The 11,128-nt window shown below is 61.9% G+C and overlaps 1 protein-coding gene across 1 annotated transcript; it reads right to left on the bottom strand.

Moving 5' to 3' along the window:
* Positions 1–1,859: 1,859 nt before the first annotated feature.
* Positions 1,860–3,488, bottom strand: LOC138687411 (ETS translocation variant 3-like protein). The gene is made up of 4 exons (XM_069794368.1): positions 3,399–3,488; positions 2,891–3,128; positions 2,532–2,712; positions 1,860–2,436 (listed from the first exon to the last, which is right to left on the bottom strand). The coding sequence occupies exons 1-4, from the start codon at positions 3,457–3,459 to the stop codon at positions 1,981–1,983; spliced, it is 936 nt and encodes a 311-aa protein (XP_069650469.1). The 5' UTR covers positions 3,460–3,488; the 3' UTR covers positions 1,860–1,980.
* Between the last annotated feature and the right edge of the window lie 7,640 nt (positions 3,489–11,128).

Raw genomic sequence — 11,128 nt, 5'->3', positions numbered from 1 at the left:
CCCCGTCCCTCACCGAACCCGCCCGGCGGCGCTGGGGGGCCGGGCCGAGGGAGAGGCCTACGCCCGCTCCCAATCCCCGGGCTCGCCCGGCCCCCACCGCCGCCGCCGAGGGGGCAGCGCCGGCGGGGGCCGTGCGGGGGAGGAGGGCGGTTGGGGGGGGACACGACACGACACGACACGACCCGCGGGGACACCCGTCGGGGAGGTGGGGGGGGATACCCACGGGGATAGCGTGGATTCGGGGGGACCCACGGGGAGACCCAGTTGTGAGGGACCCACGGGGACAGCATGGATGTGGGGGGACCTACAGCAAGACTTGGGTGTAAGTGACCCATGGGGATGCCCAGGTGTGGAGGCACCCACAGACACAGCCTCAGTGTTGGGAACCCATAGATACAGCCTGGACATGGGGGGACCCGCATATGGGGTGACCTTTAGACCAAGGTATGGGGGAACCCATAGACACAGCTCGGGTATGGGGGGGGCCCAGCGCAGCCTGGCATTGGGGACCAGCACATTCCGGGTTCTGCTGGCACCCCCCGTCACAGCCCAGCTGTGGGGGGACCCACAGACACAGACTGGTTATAGGGGTCCCACCTGTAACCCCAGGTATGGGGGGCGGCCTTAGCCACAGCAGGGATTTGGGGGGCACAAGGCTTTGGAGGGAATGTGGGGGCTCACCCCCTTGACACCCCACTGAGGGGTGCCCCACAAGGAGCCCCCCAAATCCTCACCACCCCTTGAGCCGCCACAGGTGCCCATGAGGGGAGGACAGAGGGGGTCCCCAAAAAGGAGAGTGAGGCGTTTTCCCCCCTTCCTGCTCCCACAGATTTCCCAGCGTGGAAAACATGGAAAAGTGAAAATGAAAATGAGCCGTTTTCTGGGAATTGCTGGGAGTGAGTGGCAGCCCCTTGGCTTGTCCTCCCACACCCCAAATCTCAAACCCTGCACTGGGTCCCAGCCTCCCACTGCCCCTCCAGGGCCAAATCGGCTTTTTTGGGGGCCAGCCCATCCTGCCTGCATCCCTCCCGTGCCACCATACCCCAAAATCCCCTTTGCACACCCCAGAGGGGGGGTTGGGGATCATGGACGTGGCTTCCCCTCTGTGGTGACAGTCGCTTTGGGGTGCCACCGGATTTGGGTTGCCACCCAGGGTGAGAACAGCCAGATCCCTCTCTGCAAACTGGTTTATTTGGGGGGTCAGGGCGGGGGGGGCTGGTTCCTGCCTTTTGTACAAGCAGGGTGAGACTGGCAGCTGCGTGCAGGCAGGGACCTGATGGCTGGGGATGGGGGCAAAGGGCTGAGCCTGGGGGCCACAGGGGCACCCCAGACCCCGCGAGGGGCTCAGCTGGACCCTGGGGGCTGCGCTGGGGATGTCAGCCACGTCCCGGGGTGCTGCAGGGTTGGGATGGGGGGACGAGGGGGTGTCATGGCTGCCTCCCCACCCCGATGCACAGCCCACCCTAGGGTGGCTGGAGGGACCAGCCGCAGGGCCGGGGGGGTGGGAAGCTGCTGGGTGGGAGCACCGCACTTTTGCCCGTCCCCCTGCCCTTCAGCTCCAGCTTCACCCCAGGGCTGCTCTGCGCAGCTGAGAATGACAGGGGCTCTGGCACCAGCCCCCTGGCCATGAGTGGGAGCCCGGAGAAAGCTCTGGGGGGGAAGCTGGGGTGCAGGAGCACTGATGTGGGGAGCTCCACGTGACTGGGGACTCCTGGCTTTGGGGGCAGCAGCAGCGGGGAGTCGCTGGTGGGGGCCAGGAGGTGGCCAGGGAAGGTGGCCCAGGCAGGTGCTGGGTGGCCCAGGGCCAGCAGCGGTGGGGGGAAATCAGCCAGGTGGGAAAGCTCCTCCAGAACCCCCAGATGGCAACAGGAGCCCCCCAGGCATGGAAGGGACACGGAGCCAAGGCCTGCAGGCAGCAAGAGACGGAGAACGCCACGATTGTGACCGGCAGCAGCACCGTATAGCACAGCCGAGCTGGGGTCATGCCAAGGGGTGCGGGCAGCACCCTGGGGTGCTCTGGCAGGTCCCTTCTCCCTTGGTCTCAGCACCCTTCGGGTGGGTGCCCCGTCCTCTCTCCCAGCCACAGCCACTGGGTGCTGCTGTGGGACCAGCAACAGCCATGTCCCTGCCTGCCTGAGCCCCACCGTACCCTGCACCCACAAAAAAACTGGCACCCACTGCTCTCCACCACCCTGCAACCCCATGCCCTGCCTGCAGGCAGCGAGCCCTGCCTGTACCCGATGCATCCCCTGCCCGTGCAGGCAGCAGCGTGCTGGGTGCTGGGCATTTGTCATGCCCACCAGCCTTGCTGGCCTCACACTTACAGGTCCCAGCGGTGGTCGTCCTCTTCTCCAGCATGTCGGGGTGCCGGGGTCCCCAGTGCCAGACCAGTGGCTCTGCCAGCACCCGCCGGCTCAGCAGCATGCTTGGCACCAACTGGGGGGATGAAAGGGGACGTGGCAGTGTGGGGAAAGGGCAGCTTGTCCCCAGGGATGTCCCCCGGCCAGGCCTGGGTCCCCCGGAACCCCTACCTGGCTCAGCATGCTGGGGGGCATGGCGAGGGGGCGGCACAGGCTGCCGGCGCCTGGCAGCAGGGATGGGCAGTGGGCGTCCCACAGCGGGCAGTTGAGGAAGATGAGTTTGCTGAAGTTGAACTTGTAGGTGAAGCGTTTGCCCTTGGTCTTGTGCAGGATGTGCTTGTTGTAGTAGTACCTGGGGGGAAGGTGGGGGTGTTAAACGGGTGGGCAGACAGTCGGACACCCCCGCCAAGGGCTAGAAACTAGGCGAGCCGAGGGGTCCCCCTGGGATGGCAGATGCCACCCCGTGGGGTCCCTCAGGGACATCGAGGGCTGTGCCCCCTCCGCCCCATGCCCCCCATCCCCTGTGGCACCTGAGCGCCCGGCTCAGCTTGTCATAGTTCATCTGGGGTTTGCATTTCCTCTGACCCCACAACCGGGCCACCTCCTCGGGGTCCTTGATGACAAACTCCCCATACTCGCCCTGCTGCCAGGCGATGACATGGCGAAACTCTTCCTGCTGCAGCAGCTCCAGGATGAAATGCCATAACTGGATTTGCCGGGAGCCGGGGCTGGACTCCGCTTTGTACGCCCAGTCGGGGAAGGCCAGCCCTGTGGAGTGAGTGGGGCACGCTTAGGGCTTTCGGGGGTACTGGGGGACATCACCCCAAGGTCACTGCTACCCCCCCCCCCCCAAAGCAGCTGCTTTTTAGCTCCCGGGTGGGGAGATGGTGACAAGATCTGTGCCCCATCCCGGCATGGCTGTGGGTCTGCAGAGAGGGACCAACTCTGGGTGCAGGCAGGGGGGAAAGCAGGGGGGCTGAGGGTGGGCTCTTTACCCTTTCCCTCCCCAAAGCTTCATCCCGCTTGCTGGGTGCTCACCTGATACCCAGGAGGAGTCAGACAGGACAGGCAGCCCTTGGGACAGACAGCCACACTGCATCCTCCAGCCTGCGAGCAGAAAGCAGAGGAGCCCTGTGATGAGCACCTAGCACCTGGGACACACCCTGCATTGGAGGGGATGCACCCATCACTTGGGGGATGCACCCACCACCGGAGGAGGATGCTGCAGTGGTATGTGACCTCCCCGACGTGGCTGGAGCAGGCCGTGCTGCCACAGCTCACGGCGACGGCTGTGTCCTCACTTGCAGGGGGGGTTCGGCATTGCCAGAAAACCAAAACCTGCTGGCCCTGACTGCTTCCCGTGGGATGTCCCCCCTCCTGCCCCACTCACCTGTGGCCCCGCCGTGGTGGGGTCTTCCCAGGCAGGAGCTGCTGGGCAGGAGAAACCCTCTGAGGGTCTTAGGGAGCATCACCTGGATATATAAAGGGAGGGGATGGGTTAAGTGTAAATCTGCTTACACCCTGGCAGGGAGGAGAGGGAGCGAGAAATGGCTGGGAAAGAGAGGGGGGAGTGGAGGGTCGGGGTGCAGGGGGGAGGTTTGGGGGTCCCTGCTCAGCAGTGGCTGAAAACCCCGATTGCTTTGTGCCCCTTTGGCTGCAGGTGCCTGGTGGTGGATGCCCCCCCCCCCCCCCCCCCCCATTTTATCTGAGTGTGATTCCAGATTCAGCAAAAAAAAAAAAAACCAGGAAAAAAAAAAAGAGATGGGAGCAATGGGACTAGGCAATGGCGGCTTTGTCGCCAACCCCCGCTCCCTCCTCTCCCTTGCCCGAGCGGCCGCGGTGCTTCCCTGGCCCTGTGTCCCAGCCATGTAAATACAAATAGGGCAATTTGGAATATTTGGATTGGAGCAGGAAGGCAAACAGGGCTCCGAGAGTAGCAGATCCAAAGGGCAGGAGGCTGCCAACCCCCACCGAGGGCTCAGGCAGCGATGGAAAAGCTTCATGCCCATTTTTTTTCCTCTCTTAATTTGCTTTCCTCTTGTTTGTTCTTCATTTCTCATTAGCTAGGGCCTCGACACCTCTTTCAGGTCTCTGGTGCAGGGTGGGGGTCCAGGGTCCCCGTGAGTCCCACGGGAGCTGTTGAACCCCAGGGGTGTTTTCCTGGGGTGCCCTGTCTCTGGATGAAGGTCCCCCACGGATTGGGGGGAGAGGAGCCAAGTGGGGACCACAGATGTGGAGGCGGGGGGGTGTCCAAATTGGGGTCCCCGGTGCCCTGCTCTGGGGGTGGGCAGGGAGCCAGGGCCCCTGGGTCCCCCCAGGATGGGGGGAGGGGTACAGCGGGGGGGGTACAGGGAAGGGTTTGGGGCTGATCCTGCAAGGCTGGCTGTCAGGGCTGGGATTTGGCTGGGTTCCTGCCCCTTTATCTCTCCCAAATCCCGCTCCAATCTCCTTAGCCGTGCGCCCCCCCCCCCCCCCGCCCCGAGCCCTACCGGGGCATCGTCCCCTGGGCAGGCAGAGGTGAAGGGCCTGTTTGTTTAAAAGCATTTAATGCTATTAAAACAAGCGGATTAGGGAGCATCGGAACAGCCAGGAGCCGGGGGGGACAACACCCCAGCAGGACTGGGCGGGGGGGGCCAGATCCTGGGGCTCATCCCAGGTATGGGGCAGGGGACAGAGGCTGCCACACAAAGATGGGGAAGGAGCATCACCACAGCCACCCTTGGTGGCACGTCACCTCCTCATTTCCCGGCGCCAGGAGCCCCACTCTGTGCCGCAGGATCCAACCCATACCCCAGCGGGGAACCCCATCCCAGGCTCGGAGTATCTGCCGATGCTTACAGTGTTTTTCCCCTTTCCCTTCCTGGCCCCACTGATTCCCATCCTTTGGTGTCCTGGGACCGTGGGATTTAAAAGGTTTCAAACAGAAACCCTAACCGGGCTGGGGGGGGGAGGATGACAAGGGGATGAAGGTCACATTGGAAAGTCACAGCCCTGGAAACATCCAGGAGAGGGGCAGAGGGGGGGTCCCCGGGGGGGGCCAGGCTGGTCCCCAGGCATGCTGTGTTCCGGGACAGTGGCATCCCCTGTCCCCAGCTTGATCCCCTCCTGTATCCCAGGGCTGGATACAGCCCATCCCAGGACTCAATACAACTGTCCTGGCCTGGATACGGCCATCCCAGGGCTGGATCTGGCGATCCCAGGGCTGGATATGGCCATCCTGGGGCTGGATATGGCCATCCCGGGGCTGGATATGGCCATCCTGGGGCTGGCCATGCTGGGTGCTGGAGGAGATCTGGGCACTGGACCTGGCTCCTGACCGTGGAGCTCTTATGGCCACTGCGAGGAGCATGGCTGGGATTTGGGCTGGGATATCGTCGGCTTCATCCCCCAAGCCCAGCCCTAATCCTCAAAGCCCTTTGGGGTTTTCCCTCGCCACCTAAATCCTCTTTGGAGCCAGCAGCAAAGGTGGGGCTGGCGCAGGGGCACCAACCCGAGCAAATAGGGCAAAACCCCAACCTTAATTTGGTGAAATTGGTGAAAATGGAAAACGAGACTCATTCCCTGCCTGCACTGAATCCTGCCTGCAGTAAGCCCTGCCTGCAGGCAGAGGTGGAGGCACTGAGCAGCCTCGGGAGCGTGAGGCCAACACGGTGACCCCAAGCAGAGCCATGTCCTGCCCCAAACATCTGCAAAAGGACATCCCAGCATGTGGGTGGGAGCTATGGGGGGAAAGCTGAGTGTTGGGGGCATCAGCTGTGCCCCATGCCCACTCTGGTGCCATCGCGGTGGGCATCCAGGAGTGAGGAGGTCTCTGAGGGGTGCTGGGATCCCCGGGCCCCTGCGAGGGAAGGGCTCACGGTGCCTTTTCCAAAGTGTCCATGCCGGATCGTTCGGGGGTTCTCCTACCTCCCGCCGGTGCCTGGCATCCATCTTGCCTGTGCTCTCCTCGCCTCTGGCGCGCCTGGCCCAATGCATTTCACCGTGTTAGGGTCACTTAAAATGAAAACCCAGTCTTGCCGTGCTCGCTCCCAGGAGGGCTGCCATGGCTGCACAGACGATTGCATTAACCCCTCACCAGCCATGGGCTGCCGACCGCTGCCATTGCTGCCATCCTCCTCCTCTTCCTCGTGCCCGGTCCCTGCGGGTGATGGGGATGCAGCTCCCTGTGCACTGGTCCCTCCCTATGGGAGACTGGCTGGTGGGGACAGCCAGAAAGGGCACCAAGCACCTTGGCCGGCCCCGCCAGAGAAGCAGGGATCCGGCAGGGATGTTTTGGCCAGGACAGGGTTTCACCAGCCCTGGAGGCCTCCGGAAAACCCTACCAGAACTACGCATGAAGCCAAGGGGAACCAAAAGGGCCAGTAGCCCATCCCTGCCTGCACTGCCCATCCCTGTGATCTGTAGGAGTGGGTGATGCCAGACAGCCACAAAGGTGACGGGACCCTCCCCAGTTTATCTCCTCCAGCAACACAGGGTCATGTCTGAGCCGGGAGGGATTCGGCCATGGGGAAAACTGGGACCCGAAGGGGAAGGCTGGGCGAGGAGGGGCTGGGGGACAGACCGAGATGCCCCCTCCATCTGCCATGGGCCCCACTCAGCTCAACCATCCCAGGAAGCCAGCAGCAACGGTGGGGAGCAGCATTCCTTCCCATGCACCCGCTCTGCCTGGTGCTGGGGAATTAAATCTGGGACTGTTTGCTGGTTAAATCAAGCGAGGCTAACACAGTGGAAAGCGATACAGGCCAGGGGGGACGGGATGGATGGATGGGGGTGGGAGAGCAAGGGACATGTGAGACAGGCATGGGGGATGGCTGTGGGGATCCCTGGTGGGTGCTCATCCCCTTGGGAATCACAGGGATGCTGCAAAATTGAGGTGGCTGGGTCCAAAGCGCCCAGGCATCAGGGCTGGAGTGAAAATCTCCCATCTCTCTGTGCCGCATCCATCTCCTGACCGCTGTGCAGCTTGGTCGGTGCCAAGAGACCCCATCCCAACCCGGCATCCGTCCCCCTGGGTCGGTTCCCACTGGGATGCAAGCCCACGCCACGGTGGGAAGCATGACCCCCCCGCACCGCCTTGCGTGGCCACGCTCACCGAGATGTGCCCATCGGCACCTCCCTGGCACTCAGGCCAAGCTTTGCCCGCTCCCAGCCAGCACAGCTCTGTCGGCAACACTCCTGCCCGCGGCCCGAGCCCAGCCGGAGCCAGCCAGACGCGCCCTGGCAGCGCAGAGGCCGGGTGGAGCCGGTGAACGTTTCTTGCCGATCCAGGAGCTCGCTGTGAATCCCGCAGGGTGTAGCCGGCTCGCGGCTGCCCACCCATTGCGACACCGTCAGCCACGATGGCGTGGTGCCAGGGCCTCAGGCACCGAGCGCTTTGCCTACCAAAGCGCCGGGCGGGTTCCCGCTCCTTTGCTTTCCCTCCTTGTAATTGGGAGGAAGGGCCTGGGCGGCTCGCTATTTGTTCAGACTTGAATGTCTAGAGCGCGCCGGGAGTGAGCGGGATGGGGAGGTAGCAGCGCTGGTGCCAGACTCATGTCCCGATACCCAGAGCACCTCGTGCACAGCTTCCCCCTGCCCGTTGTACCAGTGCAGAGCCAGGGGATGCTCCAGGTCCAGTCCCAGCAGCTCGTTGTAGATAAACCACCGAGACATCCCCATCTCCCCGGGGATGGAGCTGCAAAGCATGAGCTGGGATCAATAAGTCATTTCTCATGGGTTAATCCCCCCCACCCTGCTGAGAGACCTCACAAATTAAAATTATAATAAGATGAGGTCGGGTGGGAAGGGGAAAAAGTGAGAGGTGGGGCGGGGAGCCAAGCCAAGGAACGGCCATGGAGGTTGGTGGCCGAGCTGAGGGGTCAAGGCAGAGTGGAGCGGCCAAACCTGGGGAGCGAGGGGGGGAAATAAAAGAAAAAAGGGGAAAGGGGATGAAAAGGGAAGGAGGAGGGAGGGGACAAGCAGAGGGGGCTCATCTGAGGGTAGGGGACCACTCATCTGAGATGAGGACAAGGGATGGGGTGAGAGGGGGAGATGAAGAGCGAGGAGACATGATGAACGAGAGATGGGGAGAGAGGAGAGAAGGCAGAATCGGCAGAAAATGGTAAAAGAGCAAGCGGAGGAAAGGAAAAGGGAGAAAGGAGGCAAGAGCCAGGGCAAGGGGTGCTGGGGGACCATGCCGGGAGCAGGATGAGGCTGGCACATGGGCGCATGCCCCGCTCCCGATCCCAAAGCCTCTTCAGGTCCCATTAGCGGGGATGGAAGGTGACAGCTGCCAATCGATAGCAATTGCACCAACAGACTCCTGGTAATAAACCCATTTTGCTCACGTTTTTGTGTGCCCCAGCCCCCTCTAGCGCCTGCCTGCCACCCCCCAGCACAAGCCCCCCAGACCACAGCTGCCTCCAGGCCCCTTTTTGGCTGCAGCTGACGTCGTGCAAAACCCACATGCGGGGCAGGATGAGGCCCTGGGGCTTCGCAGAGCTGGGATGACATGGCTCATCCCTCCTCCTGGCCAGGTGGGAGCAGTGCTCTCTGCCTCTCAGAGGCACCTTTCAGATGCCAAGAGAGGATTAACAGCACCCCAGGCAGGAATGGGGCTGGAGGTGGTTTTAATTGCCATTAAGAGGAGGCTGGGACTGGATGAAAGAGCTTTGGGGTTTTATTGCACCTGTGAATTTGGGTGGTTCCAACAGCAGCAGGCGCCCGCCGACCTGGGAGGTGCTCCTGACCAGATCCCTGCAGGGAGCAGAGACCCCCCCCGGGATAAATTTGGGGGGGTGTGGGGGGATGCCAAGAAGAGACCCCGGGGACTTGTGAGCGTGGGGTGGAGAGGGTGTGGGGAAATTCCCAGTGGGTCTGCAGGCTCGCTACCCTTAGGGAGCGGGGAGGGGACCTCCCACGTACCTAGCTGCACAAGAGCATCCCCCCACCCTGCCAAGCTGGGCATCCCTCCCCAAAAAGGCTTTGGAAAGTCCCAGAAGGATTTCCCGCCCCCCCTGCCCAGTGCCGTGTTATCCAGCCTAGCATGACCCTGGTAGCATGATGCTCTGGCATCGGAGAGATGCTCGGCCATGGCGTGATGCTGTGGTGCTGGGTCAGGGAGCAGCTCCTGGGCTGTCTGTGCCGGTCCAGCTCCCCTCTGGCAACCTGTAGAGCCTTGTCCCCCCATTCCCATTTCATCTTCACTGCCTGCAAGCAAGAGCATGGGGACAGCAGTGGTCCTTGGGTGATGCGGAATGAGTTGGGGACAGGGGACCCCGTCCCTGCCCTGCCCCAGACCCTGTTGGGGCTCCTGTGCCTCCGAGGGAGAAGGGAAAACCCTGCGGGGTTGTTTCTTAAACCTGTTTTTTTCTTTTCCAGGGCTCTGATTGATGCCCTGTGGGGCTGGAGCTGCAGCACCCGGCAGCAGTGCTGGCTGCTGGCACCGTGTCAACACACCAGACCTGGGAGCCAACAGATGCAGTGGGGACGCCTGTCCTGCCATCCCCGTGAGGACACGGGGCAGGGAATAAAAGTGCAGATCGCCTTGCCCCAAACCCTGTTTCAGGATGGAGCAGGTGGGATACAGCCATGGGCATAGACAGGGGGGCAGGAGCCGGCTGCCAGCTCCTCCAGGGAGGCCAGACTCTGCTCCCATTAGGTTATGGCAGATGCCATTGGCTTGGCATAACCATGGGGGTCTTCGCTTGGGGGATGCGAGGCCCGATGCTGGGAGGAACAGATGAAACCCCAGCATGGTTTTTCACCCCTCCCCGGGGAACTGGGTGGGGGGGCAGCCGGGAGCCAGAGCGAGAGCAGATAACACGGTGGCCAGATAAGAGATAAAGCAAGTACCTGATCAATGCAGGTGAAAAGGAGGAACAGCACAGATCAATACTGGCAGCCCCGCCCTGCCCCAGCAGGTGAGGAGGAAGGGGAAAAGGAGAGTGAAGGAGGGGAGAGAGATGAAGAGGAGGCACAGAGGGAGGTGCAGCCCATGTCCTGCTTCACACCTCCCATCCTCCCCCGCAAGCACTTGCTCCTGGGGCTGGGATGAGGACGAGGAGTCCCGAATCACAGGCTGCCCCCTCCCCCAAAAAAACCCTGAACCATGAGGGGCTGCAGTATCACCCCCATCCCGCAAGCCTAAGCGGCTCCAGCTCAGGGAGTGAAAAGCAAGCAATGGAAGGAGGAACAGCATTGGTGGGGGACAGCTTTCCTGGCCCCCACATTGCTCCCCCAACGTGAGGCTTTGAACTCGGCTCTTGGCCATGCCAGTGTTTGGGAAGGAGGGGGAGCACCTGGCTGGGAGCACAGCCCTAGCTCCGAAGCACAGGCAGGCTCTTAATCAGCTTTGCCATCGGCTGCCAGGATGAGCTGCTGAGGCCACTTTGGAAAATTCCCGCTTGGATTTTTGCTGGAAATTTCTAAAGATAAAGCTTTAGTTTTCCAGTTTGGTCTCAAATCTCCCTTATTTTATCCTGGAAAGCAGACAATGTTCCGCTCCAGAGGAATCCTCAGCGGGGCTGGAAGGGTGCTCATCTTCCTCATGAAATGGGAAGCGGATTTGCAGTTTTCCCTTTTAATCAAGAAGCTGGAAAAGCATCTGCAAAAGTGTGGTTTTTCCTCTTATTTTCCTGGCCGCTCGCTTCCTGGGAGGGGCTTGATCCTGCACAGGGGCCAGCAGCATCCTCTGGGCGAGAGGACACAACTCCTCCGGCTCCCACACTCGCTGCCTCGTTGTGCAATGGGATTTTTTTTTTTTTTTTTTTTTTGCAATGACCATTTTG

This window comes from Haliaeetus albicilla, chromosome 10 (genome assembly GCF_947461875.1).
Source record: "Haliaeetus albicilla chromosome 10, bHalAlb1.1, whole genome shotgun sequence".
In the NCBI taxonomy this organism is placed as follows: domain Eukaryota; kingdom Metazoa; phylum Chordata; class Aves; order Accipitriformes; family Accipitridae; genus Haliaeetus; species Haliaeetus albicilla.
Note: the sequence above shows the minus strand (reverse complement) of the source record. Positions and strands in the feature narration are given on the sequence as shown.